The sequence below is a fragment of the Lampetra fluviatilis genome, chromosome 2 (genome assembly GCF_964198595.1).
Source record: "Lampetra fluviatilis chromosome 2, kcLamFluv1.1, whole genome shotgun sequence".
In the NCBI taxonomy this organism is placed as follows: domain Eukaryota; kingdom Metazoa; phylum Chordata; class Hyperoartia; order Petromyzontiformes; family Petromyzontidae; genus Lampetra; species Lampetra fluviatilis.
Window position 1 is genome coordinate 2,361,150 of NC_136276.1, and position 22,713 is coordinate 2,383,862.

Consider the following 22,713-nt stretch of genomic DNA (forward strand, 5'->3'; position numbering starts at 1 on the left):
CTCACAGGCCACAGAGTTTGTACAAAAAAAAAAGGGAGGGGGGAGGTAGGGATGAGGAATTGTTTTAAAATTCAACACAATCACGATTCTCTTGCGGATTTAATATTTACAGAAAGTATTACACCCTCCTAAAGCTTGCGCCACGTGCAGGGTGGCACGGCTGGGCGTGCCGTGCCCTTGGGAGGAGGTGGCTGCACGTGTCGGCACGTACGAACGTGCGCGTACGCGTGTGTCGGTGTGTATGGTAGACGTGGTGAGGTCGGTCTGGGCAGTGGTGATTGCGATGATGATGATGATGGTAGTGATCAGAATGGCGTCAGTGGTCTAGTTGAAGATCGTAGTGATGGTGGTGGTGCTGGTGGTGGTGATGTTGGTGATGGTGGCGAGGTGGGTTGATGATCGTGATGATGATGGTGGCGGTCGATGGTTATGATGGTGGTGGTGGTGATGATGACGGACGGCGCAAAGGGTGGTGATCGCCGTCGTTGTCATCTCAGGAGCTGGTCCACGTGAGCCGGAACCCTGCCGGCACGGAGGAGCCCTCCGCCTGGAAGCGGACGAAGAGCTGGTAGCCCGACGATGTGAAGTCCGCGATGTTGTCGTTCTGTCGGGACACCAACGACGACACGCACAGGTCAAAACACGGTGGCAGACGCGCACGATGATCGCGTTCACACAGCTCCAAACGAAAAGACGGGAAGACGAGGGCTGTTGTGATGACACGAGATCTCTCTCCCTCTCTCTCTCTGTAGGACTCTTTTGAGAGTGACTTTGGAAAGCAAGGCGATGAAATGTGTGAATGCGTGTACGTATCTTTTTTTTTAAACCAACAATGAGACGCTGCGTGCCGGCACTGGCATTAATGTGCAAATGTTTCACCGCCCGGCGTTTTAATTCGAAAATAGTTTTTCCGAGCTAGTAAGTTTTATATGCAAAAATATTGGCCATTAATGATTGATACTAATTTAGCAATTTATATCCCTGTGATGGGTATTTTGTCTAATTAACTGAGCAAAGATTATAAAAAAAAAACAGTCACGTAACAACTGTTTTTTTTTCACATCCCTTATAAAAAATATACATTATTTGTTTTATTTCTATCAGCTACTACCTGCTTAACTAAACGTCAGCGAGACAGTGCTTAAATACGTGGATGAATGAGTGAGCGATTGAGCATTTGACCAGCTGATGAATTAGCTGGCTGATTCATTTACTAGTTTCCGGATAGCCGGTTGGTATATTGACAGTTTGTCTGGTTCAGTGATTGGCTGACTTGCAGATGGGGTTGGCTTCTTGGTTAGATGATTGACTCACTGACTCTTTTTTCTCTGGATGGCTGGCTGACCTGTCTGACTGGATAACTGATGCCCTGGGCAGTTGGCGAGGTGGCCATTAGTTTGACTCACTGGCTGGGCAACTGGCTGGTGAGTCGGTTGAATAGCTGGCTGGCCAATTAGTTCATTGGTTGACTGTCTGGCTGTCTGACTCATTGGTTGCCTAGCTGGTTCGCTGGTTGGTCGATTGTATTGATGTTGTACTTGTTTTGCACCGTATGTAGCCAAACGTGCTATTGAGTGACCATCCCATCTGGCTGGTTAGTCAGTTGACTAGCTGGCTGTCCAATTAACTAATCGGTTGACCGGCTGGTTGACTCAGTTGACTGGCTGGATGACTTCACCATCTATGACTTGGCTAACTGGCGCGGTTCGGCTGAGTGGTTCGACACATCCGGCCGAACCACTCGGCCAGTTTCGTCGACGTGAACTCGCGGGAAGCGAGAGCTCACCTGACCGCAGAAGGTGCCCACGGGAGGCGAGCTTATGTTGGGCCCGTCGTGCACCATCACGTAGTTGCGCTCGCAGTCGCCCGGGTCGTCGACGTGGAACACGGGGAAGCGGAGCGTGGCGCGCCGGTGCACGGCCACCTCCAGGAGCCACTCGCACGTTGAGTTGTTGGGGTAGGTGCCCGGGAAGTCAGGGCTCGTGAACGAGCCGTGGTCTCCGTGCAGGATGCCCCCACAGCCTGCGCGTCAACGGGGCACCTCCGATTAGCACGGTTGGCTATGTGCGGTGCGAAAGAAGTTCAACGTACGCACATGCGACGGGTTTAACCGTTTGTCGCGACAAAAAAACGGCGTCTTTTACGGAGCGTACGAAAGTCACGGTATCGCAGGACGCTGCGCGCGTGGCGTGAGGCAGGCGTGGTGCGTGTGTGCGTGCATGTGATATTCTAAAACTATCAAACTATAAACTATTTCTATTTTACCAGGCAAGGCCCACTGAGCTTTGTAGCTCTTTTTCAGAAGCGACCTGGTTATCACAAACGGCATTTCAACGAAGTGGCTTATCGTCATGTGGATATTTATAGCAGGCAAATACTTTCGTTTTTAGAGACGAGGCAGTCTGCCATAGGAGACGAGGGGACGAGGAAGGCCTTGGAGTATGGGACTGGAAGAGGGGCAGGAGGTCGACAGCACGAACGGCTGGAGGGGGTGGAGTTTAAGGCACGGAAGAGCAGCAGCGACCTCAACCACGTGGCAGCCGCACGATCTGTACAGCGCGTCGGTCGCTGTGGCGGGCTTCAGCGCCGTGCGTGGGTGAGTTGTGGTGGTGATAAAGTGTGTCTTGGCGGTGTTGCAAGATACCACCCACGTGGCGATACGATGAATTGTCGCATAGCAGTAGGGTTACGATTCAAATCAAGAATCAATTGTTTTACGTTGCATTGAATGGTAGTGTCCACAATGGCTACAGTGGTGACATGAACCCGCTATCAAAATATATAAAATTTTTATACGTGTAATATGATATCATGAGTTTGAGAATCAATATTAATGGAGCGATACATCCGTTTTTACTCTCCTAGGAAATAATAAATACGTTATTGGGACGTTCGGCCAATTCACTTAATCAGCATTTGGCTCCCATGTGAGAGGAAACAAGATGTAAGCAGATACCACAGACAGACTCAATTCAGCGAGCCGACCAAATCTACGTTATGGACCTCTCCCATTGTAGTAATACAATAATTATTAATGTAAATAATTAACAATATTAATTATTAATATTATTTACTTATCCAGGTGAGCCATGTTGAGGCCTAGGAGAGTCCAGCGTTGGTTTTTTATTTTAAATACCCCCCCATCTCATCCCGTGCTGTCACGACAATAGACCTACAGCACACTTACGTACGTACGTTGAACATCTTCCGCGCCGTACGTATGCTGACCGCGTTTATCGCGTAACGGCACCTGTTACACGATAGCGGTCACCCATTCCAAGCGCCGAGCAGGCCTGGCCCTGCTCAGCTTTTCGAGATGGTCCGCGTTCAGAGCGAGCGATCCTCGCGCGTCCGGCCTCGCCCACGTGACACGTTCACCTGCGGGCGACGACGTCCAGGTGATCTCGTAGCCGTTGAGCGCCAGCGAAAAGTCGCTGACGAAGTGCAGGAAGAGCACGTCGGCGTGCGGGAACACGGGGTCGGGCAGCCCCGCGCCGCACAGCTTCGCCAGCGAGGGCGCCGTCGCGTCGCTTCCGTTGTGGACCTACGGCGGCCGGTAGCACGACGGTTTTAAAATGTAACAACAATAATAATGGGGGGAAGAAAAATCATGCATTTGCATGGATTCTGTACCGATCGCGTTGCGACTACGTGGGGTTTGTCCCTGGGAACTATTTTGTTCGCGAGAATAACTTTAGCTTCCGACGAGATGAGAGGTCACAAGTAACAACGTCGTGGTGAGCGGATGTGAGCGCGTGACGTGCGATGTCGGGCAAGGTGAATCCTTTCAGCGCTGTTCTTTTTTTGGTTTTAGGAAGTGCCTTTGATCAGTTTGCCCGGCATTCCATTGAGGAATGCGTCTGTGGTTTTCCATTGGGGACTAAGTCGGTTAATAGCAATGCAACTTTAGACTCAAATGTGATTTAAATTGGATCATCTTCACGAGAGTTACAGACAGATGGACAGACAGACATGAAAGCTAGCGGCATTACCGTGTTCAATTAACATTTTTTAAACATTAAAATACTTCACGTACCGTTCCTTTATTTTAGCCCCCCCCCCCCCGCCCCCAAAATAATAATAATAATCAACACGCATCGTCAATAACGGCATCGGGGGGCGCCGTCACCTCGAGGTAGTCGAACTGGCAGTTGGGGTGCGTCTCGAGCGTGAACGCGCTGAAGAAGAGCGAGATGAGGCTGCCCGCCGGCGCCCGCAGCACTGTCGTGCAGTCCATGTTGTGGGGGTAGACGTCCGGCCAGCCGGGGCTCGCCAGGTAGCCGTACGACGCGGTGTACTCGCGGCTGCAGCCTGGCGGGCGCGGCACGTGCGGGTCACGTGGCACGGAGGTGCCAGGCGCGGGGTAAAGGGGTGCGGGGTACGGAGTGTGGGTTAGGGGCCGTCCATAAATGGCGTCACGCGATTTTGGACGATTTTTGACCCCCCCCCCTCCCTCGTCACACGGCGTCACAAAAAGTCAGACCCCCCCCCCTCAAATGTGACGTCACAAAGCTCTGCCCCCCCCCCCCCCCAACAAAAAAATAAAACATGCTTCAAATCGCTTTAAACTATTGTCATTGTAGCGCGTATTTAATGTGGCGCTGCACTCTGATGTTGTAGGAGAAAACATTGATTATAACGTATATTTAATTAAGTAGAACGTGTTGTCTATATTTATTTAAAGTTGCTCATTTTGATGTGATGTCACATCGTCACAAATGTCTGACCCCCCCCTAGGTGCGTGACATCATTTATGGACGGCCCCTTATGCGGTTTGGGGTGAAGGGTATGCGGTATGGGGTGGGAGGAACCAGGTACGGAGTATGGGGCTACGGGATATGGGTTACGCGGTATGGGCTACGTGGTATAGCGTACAGGGTGAGGGTTGCTGGGAAAGGGGAACGAGACACACGTTGTGTGATTCGCAAAATATGTTTTGGCGTCTTTACCTCGGTCAGATTTAGACTTGCCCATTAAAAGCGGGTAACGTTGATGGACTCTGTGCAGAATACCACTGATGACGATTCTACGATAAGGGAGCGATCGGGTTTGTGAGCGCGCGTTCGTGTGCGTGAGAATACCTGCGGTCTGGAATGAGAGGCTGAAGCCATTGCCCGGCTCGTAGGTGTCGACTTTAAAGTCCAGGTGCACCGTGCGCCCGATGGAGTAGAATTCAGGGATGTGCATGTCGGTGCCGCAGTAACGGCGGACCTGTCCATAGTCTCCCTGCACGGGGCACGGGTGGCACGGGGGGCACGGGATACAGGGAGTGGTAGACACGTGGCATGGTTACACTTGCTGACCCGCCCACACTGGACATCTGTGGAAAGGAGCTTCATATTCTTGGTTCTTTCGGTAAAGTCACGTAGAAGGGAAATAATAAAATAATAAAAATAAAACATAAAAGAATAATATATATAATATTAAATAATTTACTAATATAATATAATAATATAGAATGTATTTTTATTATTTTATTATTTCCCTTCTACGTGACTTTACCGAAAGAACCAAGAAGATGAATCCCTGCAGTCACGAAAGCTTTAAATCGAAATTTAAAGGAGCTTCATAGCTCATCGGATTCCTCCTGCTCCAATCTAAATAAGGATTCTGATTCTGACACGAAGCCGTTCCCGCGCCGCGGCACGCTTGCTCGCTCGCTCGCTCTCTCACCATGGGCTGGTCGCGGATCTCGAGGTAGTCGTTGGAGCAGGTCTGGTGCGCCGGCAGGCTGAACGCCGTCACAGTGACGCGCACGCTCTCCTGCGCCGGCGCGTCCAGCGTCCAGCGGCACCGCGACTCCGTGGGGTACGCGTCGGGGAAGCCGGGCGACGTCACGGTCTGCGCCTGCGCCGTCGCGTTGATCACGCCGCCGCACACGCCTGAGAGTTGGAGCCGGTGGCAGGGGGGGTGGTGGTGAACGAGGGTGGTTAGGGGCGGAGAGACTGCGGGTGAGATCTCTTTCTCTCGCGCGGCCGATGTAGACGCAGAACAACTACAATGTCACACCGAGGTGGCCAAGCAAGACAACGGCGGAGGGTCTCGTCGCCGTGATGTCTCCTTCGTATGTTTGCCTCGGGCATTGCGTCGTTATCCGTCGTACGTTCTGTTCTGGATGATCACGGTCGCACACTACTGAAGAGTTTTAAATGTTCCATTTGTGCAGTTTATGCGGTTTAGGGTGGACCATGAGCTAAACCGCATCCGCACAAGCCATGGCAGATGCGGACACCTCGTGCGGGCGAGATTGAGACTGCGTAATCGTATTCGTACGAGTTTGTTGTGAGTGCGTGCGCGTGCATGTGCGCGTGTGCGTGCGTGCGCGCGAGTGGGTGCGCGATGCCGCCGGGGGCTCACTGGCGCTCGTCTGGTAGGTGGCGTGGAAGCCGGCGCGCTGCACCGAGCTGTCAGTGTGGAAGTGGATGTGCAGGAAGTTGCTGAAGGAGGTGATGGGCAGCGGCACGATTGCACCGCAGTACCGGCCGACCATGGGGGACAGCGCGCTCTCTCCGTCGAACACCTGGTGGGGGGTGGAGGGTGGTGGGGGGGAGAGGACGGAGCGGTCTGGGTGTCTCTCGCACGCCTCGCCTGTCTCGTCTGCATGTGTTGATCCGTGTTTGTGGTCGTTGGTCTGTCCGCCGGTGTGTGTCCCTCTTCGACGTGCATACTCTCTGCTACAGGCCACAAACACCTTCCCGTCCACCGTCATCGTTAACTCTGCCTTTGAAACATTCAGTTGGCACACACACACAGATAGGCCGAGGCTTTGGGAGATTACCCTTCTCCCTTCTTCACAGCGCCTGATGCAGAGAGCAATGATCCGGTAGCAAGTCCATCCTATGGATGGGGCGAATCTATTTCGAATCATAAATCATCGACAACACCGTAACATGATGCCTGGTTAGGCTTTGATCTCCACCACCAATTGCGGCCAGACTTTTGTTGACCAAGGCCAAAGATAAAAGGGTCATGCACAGCTCATGATCAGTGCCATGGGTACCTGGATGCTATGGTAGCGAATAATGCAACTCCACGCGCCACGTGACAGTGCTGTGGAGCCGGCCGTACACACGTCCGACTTGCTTTGAAACGTTTGCGTTTTTTGACAAGCAGGTAGTTGCCGGTCACATGACCATCTCTTGCGCTGAGTCCGCCCTTGGGTAGGCGCTCGCTATCAGCACTCTCCTCGGTCCGTACGGCTACACTGAGCGTCTTTTGCCTCTGTCGTGTTCACCAGCGGTGCTCGCGCCCCGATCCTCTGCACGCTCGTGCGTGCGTGTTTGTGCGTGGGTCGTGACGTACGGAGACGTAGTCGTAGTGGCAGGTGTCCTGGATGGCCGACTCGAGCTCGAAGGCGCTGAAGGTGAGCGTGATGAGATTGTTCGGCTCCACGGACACGGTCCAGCGGCAGTCCAGGTCACTTTCATACAGCCCGTCGCCGTTAATGTCCGGTGAGGTGAGCTCTCCGGTGTCGCCCGTGAGCATCCCTCCGCAGCCCTGCGCTGGGCCTGCGCATTGCGGGACGGGGGTGTGAAGCATATTGCAGTGTGTAGTGCGTGTGAGTGTGCATGCGGGTGTTGCACGGTGTGGCGTTGTGCATTGAGTTGTGTGTTCAATATGTCGTATTGTGTTTTTGCGGGAAGGCAAGATCGTGCGCGGCAACACATCGGTCTGTTCGCAACGGCAAATAGCGATGGAAGAAACATTTTGAAACAGGTGTGTGTGTGAGGGCGCGTGCGCGCGCGTGCCTGCGTGTGTGCGCGCATGAGCAGCGCCTGCGTGCGCGTGAACGCGCGTGCGTGCGTGCGCCCACCGAGCGTGGTGCGGTACGCCGCCTGCCAGCCGCCGGCGGTGACGGAGGCGTCCGTCACGAAGAGCAGGAACATGTCCCGGGCGGAGCTGTGCAGCTGCAGCGGAACCTCGGTGCCGCAGAAGGTGCCGAGCAGCGGCGCGGAGGTGTCGGCGCCGTCGTACACGGCCACGTAGTCGTAGTGGCACTGCGAGTGCGCCTCCAGGTGCATGTAGTTGAACCTACGTGTTGCGGAGATGAGCAACGATTATGATTAGCAACCGATTTTTGGACGTATGGACGTGGAGCTTCTTTCTCACCGCGCGTGGCCAACCGCGGCAATTGGAGGTGACAAAAGCGGAGGTGGCACGCGGCTACGGGTCGCCGCCGTCGCCATCGTTGGCGGTCGCGGTCGTGCCGTGTGTAGCTCTCCGATGTTCGTTGGTGTCGTGGTGTTGTGCCGCATGACGTCCCAACGGCACGCAAACACATCGCGCAGCCATCGCCAATACCAAGTTAGACGTTCACCCTCCAACGCCTGTGATTCGATGGATTGTCACAATTCGTGCCCCCCACGTAAATCCGCCGCCTATAATGCTGGTCATGCATCACGCTGGTCGCCAATGCAGGCACTATCCAGGCTGATACCTGCTTAGCTTCTGAGCTCTGACAATCGGGTGCATTCCTGATGAGAGGAATGTAAAATGTCTCACGTGTCGTCTTCTGGGCTAGACCGCTTGATACGGACAAAGCTCATGACCTGGCCCCACACTTGGATTACAAATTATTTGATGCTGCTGCTGCAGCTTTGGCAGTGGTGCACTTCTACAAGTAACAAAACACGCTCGGTCAATTCATTGACGAATTTGTTGAGTTCGTTTTACACATACACCGTCATACCTCGATGTGCGTATATTCAATAAACAAAGTTTTGGTCGAACAAACGTTGTATTTTTTACCATTATGTTTACCATTATTAACAGTTAAATAATTATTAAGTACACTTATACGAACAAATAAAGAATAAATTGATCTACCTATGGTATTATATAAATCAGAAAAAAACCACGTTACTTCAGTTTTTTGTTATTTATGTCAGTTTTAAATTATAATCCTGCACAATATATTATATTATTTTCAATATAATGTATCGTTGTTTACAATATGAATGCTAAGTTATGACGTGTTTATAGGATGAAATGGTAAGTTACGAAGGCTGGGAACGCATCCTCATATCACTAATGTTATAAGTTATTCAACATACAACGTTTCAAGAAAGGTCCCCTATTGTAGCAGATCACTCCGAGCTATAAATGCCCTGATAGAGCATTGTCTTTATGCTGTTTGCCTTTTGGCGTCCTCTGGCCTAACACTGTTTGAGACTAGGCTCTAAAGATAGCTGTCTCTGGTGTGGCCCAATCAGTTTCAAAGAGAATGCATATACTTGATTTGAAGCTTTCGTGACTGCAGGAATCCATACTCCCACCCGATGACGGACGCTTGTGTTGCGCCCAAAACGTCGTGATTTATTTTATTTTATACCTACGTGACTTTCCCAAAATAACCAAAGAGAATGCACGTACTATCAGAGTATGTTTTTTGTTTGCATGTTCACCACAGGTGCGTGTGGTTAATGCAGACAGGATTCCTTGAAAAAGGATTCTGTTTGGCGTGTTAACATCTTAACACAACTGTTTTATTGGCAGAAAGGGTAAAACCTATTCTCATACAACGTTTCAATATACGAGCGGAGCTCCAGGACCTCATCCACTCCGTATCTTGAGGTGTTACTTGACTTGGAAATCTCCATTCTAAAAAGTCTCGCTACTCACTGAAAGTTTCCTCCCCCTCCCCGCCCACGTGTAACTCACTTGAGGTTAACGATGCGATTCTCCTCCACCTGGATGTGGTACGAGCAGTTCATGTTGTTGTGGTAGTTGACCTGCCCGAACGTCGGGCTGCTGATGAATCCCGACGGGTTCGTGAATGACCCTCCACAAGCTGGCGCCCCGGAAGGCCGGCAAAGAGAGAGAGAGAGGGATGGAACAGACGAGGGGAAGGAGGGAGGGTTGCAGCATTAATCTTTGGTTCGTGAAATTAGCGAGCAAAATGTTCGTCGACGGAGCGGATAAAAAAAGAAAATCAACCATGATTCTGAGTGGACGAAAATCGTCGATCGCTACGATGACCGTGACTGCTTCCCAGCATAAATCTACGGCCAAAGCGGTGAAATTAACTAACCTGGGTGTAGACGCAAACTAAGATAATTTTTGTAACCAAGGAAAGCCACAATTTGTAGTGGTGCGTGCGTGGCTGTGCGTACGTACGTATGGCCTGGTAGGCGGCGAGGAAGCCGTTGTCCTCGACGAAGGGGTCGGAGTGGAAGTGCAGGAACATGGGACCGTGCGCCGACACCACGCCGGGAATCGTGGAGCCGCACAGCGTGGCGAGCAGCTGCCCGCTCTCCGACGTGCCGCCGTACACCTTCAGGAAGTCGTAGGCGCACGTCGAGTGACCTGCGCCACCGCACGGCCGGACGAGCGGGGACGCACCGGGCGGACAGACGGACGGATTGGATGGACGGAGACAAGGAGGGACGGACGGACAAATGGAGAGACAGACAGATGGATAGAAGGAAATACAGATGGACAGACGGACAGATGGGACGGTGGGGATTTGGGGAGGTACTGAGCAGATGCATTATCGCACAACACGTCTAATCCCTGTAGCTAGGGATAGAGGCCTATACTGGATGTGGTGTACTGGCGTGGACATATTTTAGCCAATCGCTGATCCGGACAGATCTAGCGGAATTCAAGTTTTGCTGCTAGCCTAGCTCTTGGGAGGCAAGGCTGTTTGAGTCGTGCGGAGATCGCGATGGAAGTGTTGTGAAGCTCCCCACCTGTGTGGCTTGAAACTCAAAGTGGCATTCAGAAGGACGTAGAGCAGGTGCACAGCTGACTCATCTGTGTGCATCTTTTATGATTGTCCCCTTGCATGTGGGTTTTTTTTTCACAAACATCAAAATTCTAAATGCAGTTTAGTTTACAGACTTGTTGCCGGTCTACTGCTGGACGAGGGACTCCCCAGGCCATGCGGGGAATTTGGGTTACATTTCCATACTTCAGCATGCTGCGTTGCCCTCTGCTGCCAAACGAGTCCCTCCATAGCAGCCTATAACCACCTGGCATGCATCCGCAGTCTCTCACGCAAGCATTGTCCAGACTCAACAATGCCTAGCTTCCGACATCGGGGTGCAATCTGGGTGATGTGACTTCGAATAAACCTTGACAGGCCTGGAATCGGCTCACTGGAATAATTAAGCACACGACGTTAAAATGGAATAATAATAATTATGATAATAAAAGTTTATAGGGGTGGGGGGAGGGTTCAGTGGGGGGGGGGGGGGGGGGTACGGAGGTGGGAGGGGCAGGCGGAGTCCGCGTACCTTCGACCTGGAAAGTCTGGAAAGAGAGGATGATGGTGAAGTCGTTGCCGGGGTTGATGAGGTAGTGGCAGTCGAGGTTGTCGCCGTAGTGCGCCGGGTAGCTCGGCGACAGGATCTGACCCTGGGGTTCGTCGAGGGTCACTCCGCAGCCTGGCGAGGGAGGGGTAGGGGGATGGGGCAGGGTCAGGGTTCGAGCCGTGGTCACGGGCGCGAGTTGGGGACGTGTAGGCACGCCGGTCGTGGGAGTGCTAGCTATTGAGCGAAACGAAACTACTTTTATTTTACCAGGTAAGGCCCACTGAGCTACGTTGCCATTTTTTATAAGCGAACTGGCCGTAAATGATAGCCCAACGAAGTGGCTTAGCACGTGGACATTGATAGGGGGCAATACTCTAAACGCATGTTGATTATAAATGTGGAGGGAAAAACCAGAAGACCCAGAGGAAAATCCACGCGACCACGGGGAGAACACGAAAACTCCAAATATACAGACATTAGTCAGGATTGAACCTACGACCTTCTGTATACCTGGCGAGGTAGTTAACATCTCGCCACCACGGCACCGCACTGTGAGGCTATCACGTTCACGTTCGGCATCCGGCGCGTTCGCGTTTAGCAGATCGTCATCATCATCAGCCGCGGACAATCCACTGCTGGATGAAGGCCTCCCAAAGCGAATGTAACAATCCACCCAGCACCTGCACCCACGCTGGTTTCACCGATCCATCTCCTCGGTCGACGTCCTTGCTATCCATTCCCCGGCCGCCACTCCATCATTATTCTTTATGAAACGGCCATCATGTTTGCAAATTTTTTTTTTTATCCAAGCCCACTTTCGTTTATTAACAGTTTAAATTATAGCCATTAATCTGCGCATGTTCGCGGATTCACGCATTCTTGCGAGCTGCCTCTCGGTGTTACTAATCCCAAGCATCTCTCCGTCCTTTTTTTCACACGTAAAAATTTTCGTTCCAACGTTGTTGTTGACTTATTGCTTTCGTGACTGCAGGAATTAATACTCTTTGGGTCTTTCAGTAAAGTCGCGTAGATAGAAAAATATGAAAAAATCACGACGTTTCGATTGCAACACTATTTTTTTCACCTGAGGACGATTGCTTGTGTTGCGATCGAAACGTCGTGATTTTGAATTATTTTTCTATCTACGTGACTTTACCGAAAGACCCAAAGAGTATAGTTGTTGTTAATCTGGCCGTGTTTCTCAACCGTACGCGATAGCGGGGAGTACGTACACTCATTGAACACTCATCCTCAAAATTGGCAATCCCAGTTGTGTCAATGTTTTTTGTTGTTGCTGTTGCTGCTATACCCACGTCTGTACGATATTTAGCTTTTGTGCCCCAGACGTGCCTTGGTTATAACGATTCCGTCTGTCCAGCGGTGAGCAGTGGAGCAGTGGTTAGCGCTACGCTATGAACCCGGCGACCCGAGTTTAATTCCCACTCATGGCCACTAACGCCAGTGACGATGATCTAAACAGGTCCTAGACTTCCCCCTACGTCGACTCAGCCTCAAATGAGTACCTGGTGCGGTGTGTAAACATCGCCACTGGGGGGACAAAGGTGGCCAGGCGTGGTGTTGGCCACCCCTCCCCACGTGTGCCGTGCCGGCCTTCATAGGTGCTGCTCGCTAACAGCACTTGCCCCAAAAGTCTGTTCAGGCTGTACAGGGGATCTTTGTCTTTGAAGGCGTGAGCACAATGGGGGGACATCTCCTGCAGCGCACGTCTAGGGAGTATATTTAAAAGCGTGATGTTCATTTAAATCGAATCATGATACGTCTTGAAACAATCTCTCTAACACAGCAGAAATGTACAAGTTTCAAATGTTCTTGTGATACTTTTTTTTTAATTCATCACTTTATAAATGTCTCCTTGTTCTTGTTTTACATGATTCACACATTTAGAATTTGTGCACCTGACTTCCCGCTGCACTCTCTTCATCTTATCTTACATTTATTTAGCACCTCTGATCGAGGCCCAGATGTCGCTCACACACAAAGGGACTTAAAAAAGAAAAATGATTGCGTTAAATTGGAACAACGCCAACGAGAACTGGCGCTGGGAATGATTTCCGGATGAGTCCGAGCGTGGCGGTGGTCAGAGCGAGCCACGCAGCCTCTCGGTCCGAAGGTCGTGAGGTCAAAGTCGAGGTCAGCGGCGGTCGCGACTGAGCCAGGCGGGCGCCTGCGCGAGGCTGCCATCCAGCGCCGTGCGGGCGGTGAATCGTTGATAGACCGCAGACATCGGGCCGAGAGGTCGCGTCTCCCGGCTTTGCCGGAGTACGACGGCGGTACAGCGAGCGGGACTGACTTACACCTCGTATTCCGTGTGTACGGGGATTGAGTGCTGCCCTTCCCTCGCACGTGTGGGCTTTGTCTGGGTACTTCCTCTCACATGCATACAAAAACCATTGCTGGAGTTGACCCAACATAGGACCAGAGAGTTTGGCCAATTGTTGATGCCAGTCGTGGCTGCCTTCCCAAGCGCTTGTCGGTGCAGTGCATTACAAGTCTGTGTATTTACATAAATATAATAATTGCATTTAATGGAATAAAGGAACTTTCACAGCTGGTTTCCTACTCAAATGAGCGTGGGTTGGCACGACTGACGGAAGAGAAAAGATTAAGGTTTGATGATGATGATGACAATAATCATGAGAATGATAATGATGAGGATGTTTGATGATTATGTTAAGCACGATGATGACAATGATGCTTTATTGATCATGATGTATTCCGTTTTTTCTTTGATCTTTTACCAGGTGAAGCCCACTGTGCTATGATCTCTTGTGCGAAGACGACCTGGCCACACGTGACTGCTCAACGAAGTGGCTTCATCATCGCACGTGGATACGCACAGCAGCAGCCAAACAATATGAACCCACGTTGATTCTGACCGAGGAGACGGACAAAACCGGAGGAACCCGGAGAAAAATCCACACGATCACCGCGGGGAATGTATATATGAATGTTGAACTTCTTTGTTATCGTACGTAGCTGACCGTGCTAAATCGGAGAGAAAACGCGCACTCCAAATATACAACAACCGGCATCGCCGGGGGTCTCGGATCGAACCCACGGCCTCCCGCCGAAGCAGGCGAGGGAGACGACATCCCTCTGACTTCAACGGCGGAAGATGCCACGACTTGGTGGCGGGACTCAGACTCACTGCTGGAGAAGGAGGCGGAAAATCCGGCGGCGGTGGTGGCGCCCGTGGCCTGGAAGCGCACCGTGACGCGGTTCGCCAGCGCCGCGACGGGGCTGGGCGCCGTAGTGCCGCAGGCCAGCAGCAGGCGCGACTCGTCCGTCTCACGCCGCCCGTTCCACACCTGTAGGGGGACAACGGGGCAGGAGGGTGACTCGGTCAGGGAAGGGTGGCAAAGGAATCCATTCCAGCATCGACCATAAGGAAGCATTGAAACGTACGGCTCATGCAGGTGAAAAGCAATATCGATGACGATTTTTTACGGTTCGTCACGTCAACGAATCGACGCTTCGACCGGTACGGACCGACCGGATCGCCCGCCTCCGCCTCTCGCTACCGCCCACCCCCCGCCCTCGACGCACCTGCACGTGGCTGGAGCTGCAAGAGGAGTCGGAGGTGGGGATGTTGAAATTGGGGTCGAAGGTGAGCGTCAGGTGCTGGCTCTCGTGGGACACGAGCGTCCACGTGCACTCCGAGTCGGCAGGGAAGGGGTTCGGCCAGCCCGGGGACTTGATGCTGCCGTCCTCCGCGTGGATGATCCCTCCGCACCCTGGTGAGCGGGCGGGTGGATTGGTGAAGGGTGAGCGAGTGAGTGAGTGTGGGTGAGTGAAGGGTGAGCGAGTGTGCGAGTGTGTGTGTAAGCGCCTGGGCAGCGTTCTTTTCGACAGATGCTCGTTATTGACATCTCTCGCTAATTGAGGTCCTAATTTCTCCTCGTTTTGTTGAGGAATAATTTTGAGCAGGACTGGTCCTGCGAGAGACGCCGTCTCATTTTCAGAAAAACATCTTCACCTGAAAATTCATCACCCGAGAGATGTGTTAATTGTATTGATTATGGAAATCATAACAATAACAAAGCAAAATGGCAAAGTGTTGTGAATGAGGTGATGGGATTTGGTTATTGTCAGCTTCACAGTGAGACCGAACGCTTGGGTAAATTTCTGCAAATAGTACAAGGTGGTTGTACACGTGCGTGGACGTCATAAAACAAACCGGAATAAAAAATCAGTACCGCGGCTCCCATAAGGCCATGCGGGAGGGCGTGTGGCACAGTTTGGGACCAAATTACGACGAGCCACTAGCGAGATTCAGTAGTGAAGGGGACACCCACCCTGGCAATTTTCAGTCGTCTCAGCACGGTCGGCTATGTACGGTGTGAAAGAAGTTCTACATACATGCATGCATTGCCCTCGCGCATCACTGCCACAGCAGCAAGAGCAGCAGCATCACCGCTAAATAATTCGTTTCACCTTCAGACCGGATTGCATTGGGCCGACGACGGCAGGGGTGCGTGCGCGCGCGTGCTGGCGGATTACCGGCCGAGTCGGCCTCCCACACGGCGTGGAAGCCCGCGGCCACCACGCTGCTGTCGGAGCTGAAGAGGATGGCGAGCTTGTTGGAGCCGGAGCGGATCGTGCCGGGCCCGGCCATGCCGCAGTAGTGGCCGATGACAGGCGAGCTGGGCGCGCCGCCGTTAAAGATGGAGACGGCGTCCCACAAACAGGTGCTGTGCGACTCCAGGTGGAACGTCGTGAAGGTGAGCTGTGGTGGGGGGCGGCGGCGGCGTGGGGTTGGGGGGGGATGTCGGTGGGAGAGAGGTCACGGGGGAAGGGGTCGCTCGCACAAGGAAACTATGAACTACTATGCTTTTCTATTTCACCAGGTAAGTCCCACTGAGCTATTTTTCAGAAGCGACCTGGTTATCACGAATGATAGCAGCTCAACGAAGTGGCTTATCACGTGGCAACATATCGCACCCAAATACTCTAAACGCGTGATGTTCATTCTAAAAGCGGAAGGAAGGTCCTGGAGAAAAATCCACGTGACCACGAGGAGACACATACAAACTCCAAATATACAGGCGTCAGGGTTGGGATCAAACCCATGACCTCCTGCGTATCAGATGAGGGATTTAACATCTCTGAACCACTGCGGCGCCCTACACGATGGATGGAGGAACCCTGGAATGGCGCTTAGCTAGAAGCACACGGCTCACGGTGATGGTGTGGCCCAGCGGAGCCTCCAAGATCCAGGCGCAGCGGTTCTTGTTCCCGTACGGAGCGGGGAAGTTGGGGCTGGAGATCTCCCCACTCTCGGCGATCTGCAGACCTCCGCAGTCTGTACGCGCACACACGCACGCACGGACGCATGTACGAAAAAGTCGTCTAATTAGACAAGGAGTACATATATATACAGGTGCCGTGCAGTGAAGACCCACACACGCATGCACGTTGTACACAACGCAGGCATGCGCACTCCCCACGAAGCCCAAAGCGTCGGAGCAAAGCACGCCTCGGCTCTCGTGGGAAGACGCTAATCATCTCCGCACGTCTCAAAAGGGCAATGATGACGTCGGCAATATTCTCCGCTCCCCCCGTCTGGAGAAACGCCATCGGTCGGGAATTTTTAGCTTCTAACAAATTTTCAAGGCGGCGCTTGTGAGGATGATGATGATGGTGTTGGTGTCGGAATGCAGCACTCGGCAGCATTGTTAAACGCCGGAGATGCCGGATGATTTAATGGAGGTTGCTGGCCTGCAGACCTTGTCAGCAGGGTCAAGGCCATTAGGCGCAGTTGAGGGGGGGGGGGGGGTCAGCAAATTTGTGTCGGGGTAAATGTGCGAATTGTCAACGGCGAGGGGCGCGTGGCCGCGTTAACGCCAGCGGTTCTCAGCGTAGTAGACAAGAGGCGAATGGGGTTCACGAGTCCAGAATGAACTACGTCGTCTATTTTATGTCCAGGAAAGCCTCGCTGAGACTTACAGACACCTTTTTTGGGTTTGGGTTTGCATTGCATCCCATTAATTTGCATTGGGCCCTGTTGATTTGTATCGGACCCCATTGATATGTATTAGCTTTGCATTGGGTCCTATTGATTTGTTTAGGGTCTCATTGTTTTGTATTGTATGTATGTTGAACTTGTTTCGCACCGTACGCAGCCAACCGTGCTAATTGGAGGCGCGGGGGAAGGACAACAAACTAGACACAAAAAGCAGTTGTAAAGAAATGAGTTTTCAATATAGATTTCAAAGTGCATAGCTCCAGTGGCTTCCTAATATTAGAAGAGCATTCCAGACGGCCGCAGAAGCGCATCTGAAAGAGCGCGATGCCGTGATCATCTGCAGTAAGGAAGAGAACGAAGCACAGCACAGGGAGAAGATTTCACGCAGTTGGGGGGTTAGCGGAGAGAAGCCTCCTTGAGCGTGGACTGGCACGGGGGAATGAGACCGGCCGCCCGTGCACGTCCGCCCGCCCGCCCTGGCGCTACCCACCCGTGAAGACGTATCGTGCCGCGAAGCCCCTGTCCTCCACGAAGGGGTCGGACAGGAAGTGGACCCACAGCTGGGGGGCCGCCATGACGAACGGCACGGCGGGCGCCGACTGCCCGCAGAGGCGCGTGAGCAGCTCCCCGTTCCCGCTGTCTGCGAGGGCGGCAGAGACAAAACGACCGACCGACTTACTGACCGACTCACTGATGGGCATATTAGCTGAACACCTGACTGGCGTAATCAACAAACAACTGACTTACGGACCGACTGAATGACTGACCGATTGGCTGATGGACCAACTGAATTACCGACCGAATCGTCGACTGACTAACTGACTAACCGACCAAGCGACTGACTGACTGACCGCTGAATAACCGACTGAGCAATCAACTGAACAATTAACTCACTGACAGAGCGACTGACTAACTGAGCAACTGACTGGCTGGCTAGCTGGCCCATTGACAGACTGGCCAGCGATGCGGGTGGACGGAACAGCTGCTCGTACCGACGCGGAACTCGATGTAGTCCCACTCGCACGTCTGGTGGTGCTCCAGCTTGAAGTCGAAGAACTCGATGTAGATGGAGGAGTTGGCGTGCCGCGGGTTCTCGATCGTCCACTCGCAGTTCAGGTTGGCGACGTAGTTGGTCTGCCCGTCGTAGCCGGGCGACGTGAAGTTCCCGCCGGCGGGGTTGGAGAGGATGCCCCCGCACACTGTCCCGCGGGGGGGTTGGGGAGAGAACGCCGCCGTCAGACATCGTCGTGAGGGAAGACGGAAAGGCTTCAACAGCCTCCAAAGTATGTTTTGGGCCAAGGGCGATCTTGTCGTAGTGAAGGCAGCGCATTTCAAAGAGCCGTCAGACTGACGGATAAAAGAATCTGATGGGGTTTTCTCGAAAACAGACTTACAGAGCGGACCCTGGTGGAGTCTGTCGACGATATACTGGCAGACCGGTCTCTGATGTGGCCTCTAGGCAACAAACGAACAGATCAACCTCCCCTCAAGAGCAACAACTTAGACCACAAAACCCAAGCGTGGCAGACACTCGGCGGCCACCCCCTGCCGCGCTCCGCACCCCACCCCCCACCCCATCGCCGTACCGGCCTCCTCGTCGGAGTGGTAGGTGGCGCGGAAGCCGGTGCTGGAGCTGTGGGCGTCGGTGCGGAAGCGCACGCGCATCGTGTTCCCGGATGACTGCACGCGCGTGCCGGAGGCCACGTCCCCGCACAGCTGCGCCACCTTCGGCGAGTTGTCGCGCAGCCCATTGTACACCTGTTGTCACACACAGGGAGCAGGCAGGTAAGGTGAAGGTAGACACGAAGGTACAGCCCATTGTACACCTGTTGTCACACACAGGGAGCAGGCAGGTAAGGTGAAGGTAGACACGAAGGCACAGCCCGTCTCATACACCTGTTGTCACACACAGGGAGCAGGCAGGTAAGGTGAAGGTAGACACAAAGGCACAGCCCGTCTCATACACCTGTTGTCACACACAGGGAGCAGGCAGGTAAGGTGAAGGTAGACACGAAGGCACAGCCCGTCTCATACACCTGTTGTCACACACAGGGAGCAGGCAGGTAAGGTGAAGGTAGACACGAAGGCACAGCCCATAGTACACCTGTTGTCACACACGGGGAGCAGGCAGGTAAGGTGAAGGTAGACACGAAGGCACAGCCAGTCTCATACACCTGTTGTCTCACACGGGGAGCAGGCAGGTAAGGTGAAGGTAGACACGAAGGCACAGCCCGTCTCATACACCTGTTGTCTCACACGGGGAGCAGGCAGGTAAGGTGAAGGTAGACACGAAGGCACAGCCAGTCTCATACACCTGTTGTCACACACGGGGAGCAGGCAGGTAAGGTGAAGGTAGACACGAAGGCACAGCCAGTCTCATACACCTGTTGTCTCACACGGGGAGCAGGCAGGTAAGGTGAAGGTAGACACAAAGGCACAGCCCGTCTCATACACCTGTTGTCTCACACGGGGAGCAGGCAGGTAAGGTGAAGGTAGACACAAAGGCACAGCCCGTCGTACACCTGTTGTCACACACGCTTGGTTCAACCTCGCGAGCAATAGCCTCACGTTGTCTCTTCCACGTTTTGACGGTGGGTGCGTGCGGGTTCCCAGGGTGGGGTGGAGCGAATATCCGGCAGGGTGGTGTCACGATCTTCTGTGACTGAAGGTTGGACTTACATGTTTGATTAGTGATGTATTTATAATTAGTGACTTGCTCACTTTTTCCTCTATTTTGCACTCCTATCGTTTTTCGTACCGTTTGCAGCTGTAGCTTTGCTGACCCGCGCCCATACCGGACACCTGCGAAGAAGAGCTTCACAGCTCATCGGATTCCTGCCTGCAGTCTAAATCCAGATTCCTGGTTTTGATTCTGAGCGCGCCGGCACCTACCGCCAGGTAGTCGATGGCGCAGTTGGGATGGTCCTGGGTGAGGAAGTCGTGGATGGTGAGGGTGACGCGACGGCCCAGCGGCACCGTGATGCGCCACTCGCACACGCGGCTGTGCGGGTACAGGTTCGGGTAGTTGGGCGACGTGATGGTGCCCGTCGGGGTCGCCAGGTCTCCTCCGCACTCTGATTGTGGTGGTGGAGGGGGGGGGGCGGTGGAGGGGAGAGGGTTTTGCGGAGAGAGCGGCGAGCAACGGAGGACGTCAACGACATTTCTGCGACGAGACAGGAAGGGGAGTAGCTTCGCGCTTGTGGTGGCATTGACGGACCCAAGGGCGGCACGCGACTCTTTGAATTTCACGATGGTGGGCCAGAAGCGATGGCGAATTCATCGGATTATTGTCAGCGTTTTCTAGAAATGCGCAAGCAATTGGCAGCAATTCATCCCCTTCGGATTCATGTGTGGATAACAGTCACCCAGAAGTGCGGCTGTACGTCTGTGTGCATGGTGAGCGGTGGCATAGCGGTCAGCGCTTGGCTCCGCTTCGAACCCGGTGACCCGAGTTCAATTTCCGCTCACGGCCAGCAACACCGGTGATGATTATGTGAACCAGTCCTAGGCCTCCCCTAGGTCGACTCAGCCGCAAATGTGTACCTGGTGGGGTCTGTGAACATCGTCACCCGAGAGACAAAGGCAGCCGGGCGTGGCGCTGGCCACCCACCCCATTGTGTGCAGTGCCGGCCTTCATAGGTGCTGCTTGCTAACAGCACCTGCCCCAACAGTCTGTTCAGGCTATACGGGGGGGGGTGGAGGATCTTTATACTTGTCGTGCGTGCGCCCTCCTCACCGTCCACGCTCGACCGGAAGTTAAGGACGAAGCCGTCGCTACCACCGGCGCTGTCCGTCACGAAGCGGACGTGTGCGAAGCTGTCGGACGTCTCCATGACGACGGTGGGGAGGTCCTGTCCGCAGAAGCGGCCCAGCAGCAGGCCTGGGCGGCACGGCCAGCGCGACAACATCGTCGTCGTCATCGTCGTCACCGCCACTCCACCGTACGCATCGTCACTCCGTATGTATGTACTGTGTGTTGAACTTCTTTCGCACCGTACATAGCCAAACGTGCTAATCGGAGGTCCGTCATTCCATGCCACACCTCGACATTCGGTCACGTCACGATGCAGCTGCTCACTCCTTCACAGCTCGACAATCCACCCACACCGCACGTCGTCATCACACCGCGCCCCACACATCACACCGCGCTCCACACCGTCACTCCACGCTGCACCTACACGTCGTCCGTCCAGAACATTTTGCCAATCCTTGTCACCCACTCCAAACGTCATCATCCGTTACGGGGTTTGATTTTGTAAGGGAAAGGAGTGGTGTGTTCTGGCATGGCATGCGGTGGAGTGGAGTGGCATGCAGTGGAGTGGCATGGAGTGGTGTGACATGGGGTGGTGTGGCATGGGGTGGAGTGACATGGGGTGGTGTGGCATGGGGTGGAGTGACATGGGGTGGAGTGGCATGGGGTGGAGTGACATGGGGTGGAGTGACATGGGGTGGTGTGACATGGGGTGGTGTGACATGGGGTGGTGTGGCATGGGGTGGTGTGGCATGGGGTGGTGTGGCATGGGGTGGAGTGACATGGGGTGGAGTGACATGGGGTGGTGTGACATGGGGTGGTGTGGCATGGGGTGGAGTGACATGGGGTGGAGTGACATGGGGTGGTGTGGCATGGGGTGGTGTGGCATGGGGTGGTGTGGCATGGGGTGGTGTGGCATGGGGTGGTGTGACATGGGGTGGTGTGGCATGGGGTGGTGTGGCATGGGGTGGTGTGGCATGGGGTGGTGTGGCATGGGGTGGTGTGGCATGGGGTGGTGTGACATGGGGTGGTGTGGCATGGGGTGGTGTGACATGGGGTGGTGTGGCATGGGGTGGAGTGACATGGGGTGGAGTGACATGGGGTGGAGTGACATGGGGTGGTGTGGCATGGGGTGGTGTGACATGGGGTGGTGTGACATGGGGTGGTGTGGCATGGGGTGGTGTGACATGGGGTGGTGTGGCATGGGGTGGTGTGGCATGGGGTGGTGTGGCATGGGGTGGAGTGACATGGGGTGGAGTGACATGGGGTGGTGTGACATGGGGTGGTGTGGCATGGGGTGGAGTGACATGGGGTGGAGTGGCATGGGGTGGTGTGGCATGGGGTGGTGTGGCATGGGGTGGTGTGGCATGGGGTGGTGTGGCATGGGGTGGTGTGACATGGGGTGGTGTGGCATGGGGTGGTGTGGCATGGGGTGGTGTGGCATGGGGTGGTGTGGCATGGGGTGGTGTGGCATGGGGTGGTGTGGCATGGGGTGGTGTGACATGGGGTGGTGTGGCATGGGGTGGTGTGACATGGGGTGGTGTGGCATGGGGTGGAGTGACATGGGGTGGAGTGACATGGGGTGGAGTGACATGGGGTGGTGTGGCATGGGGTGGTGTGACATGGGGTGGTGTGACATGGGGTGGTGTGGCATGGGGTGGTGTGGCATGGGGTGGTGTGACATGGGGTGGAGTGACATGGGGTGGAGTGACATGGGGTGG

General features: G+C 53.9%; 1 protein-coding gene across 1 annotated transcript in view; it reads right to left on the reverse strand.

Moving 5' to 3' along the window:
* Positions 1–399: 399 nt before the first annotated feature.
* CUBN (cubilin) overlaps positions 400–22,713 on the reverse strand; it is a 78,854-nt gene continuing 56,540 nt past the window's right edge. Inside the window, exons 46-66 of the mRNA XM_078864850.1 lie at positions 20,978–21,121; positions 20,134–20,315; positions 18,828–18,999; positions 18,234–18,440; positions 17,732–17,881; positions 16,457–16,578; positions 15,777–16,002; positions 14,823–15,010; positions 14,425–14,584; positions 11,238–11,387; positions 10,117–10,305; positions 9,661–9,790; positions 7,814–8,031; positions 7,303–7,508; positions 6,358–6,520; positions 5,674–5,882; positions 5,082–5,226; positions 4,130–4,311; positions 3,379–3,544; positions 1,787–2,022; positions 400–604 (exon numbers count right to left, since the gene is read on the reverse strand). Coding sequence (XP_078720976.1) covers positions 494–604; positions 1,787–2,022; positions 3,379–3,544; positions 4,130–4,311; positions 5,082–5,226; positions 5,674–5,882; positions 6,358–6,520; positions 7,303–7,508; positions 7,814–8,031; positions 9,661–9,790; positions 10,117–10,305; positions 11,238–11,387; positions 14,425–14,584; positions 14,823–15,010; positions 15,777–16,002; positions 16,457–16,578; positions 17,732–17,881; positions 18,234–18,440; positions 18,828–18,999; positions 20,134–20,315; positions 20,978–21,121 — 3,656 coding nt within the window. The 3' untranslated portion in view covers positions 400–493. The remainder of the gene's footprint in view (positions 605–1,786; positions 2,023–3,378; positions 3,545–4,129; positions 4,312–5,081; positions 5,227–5,673; positions 5,883–6,357; positions 6,521–7,302; positions 7,509–7,813; positions 8,032–9,660; positions 9,791–10,116; positions 10,306–11,237; positions 11,388–14,424; positions 14,585–14,822; positions 15,011–15,776; positions 16,003–16,456; positions 16,579–17,731; positions 17,882–18,233; positions 18,441–18,827; positions 19,000–20,133; positions 20,316–20,977; positions 21,122–22,713) is intronic.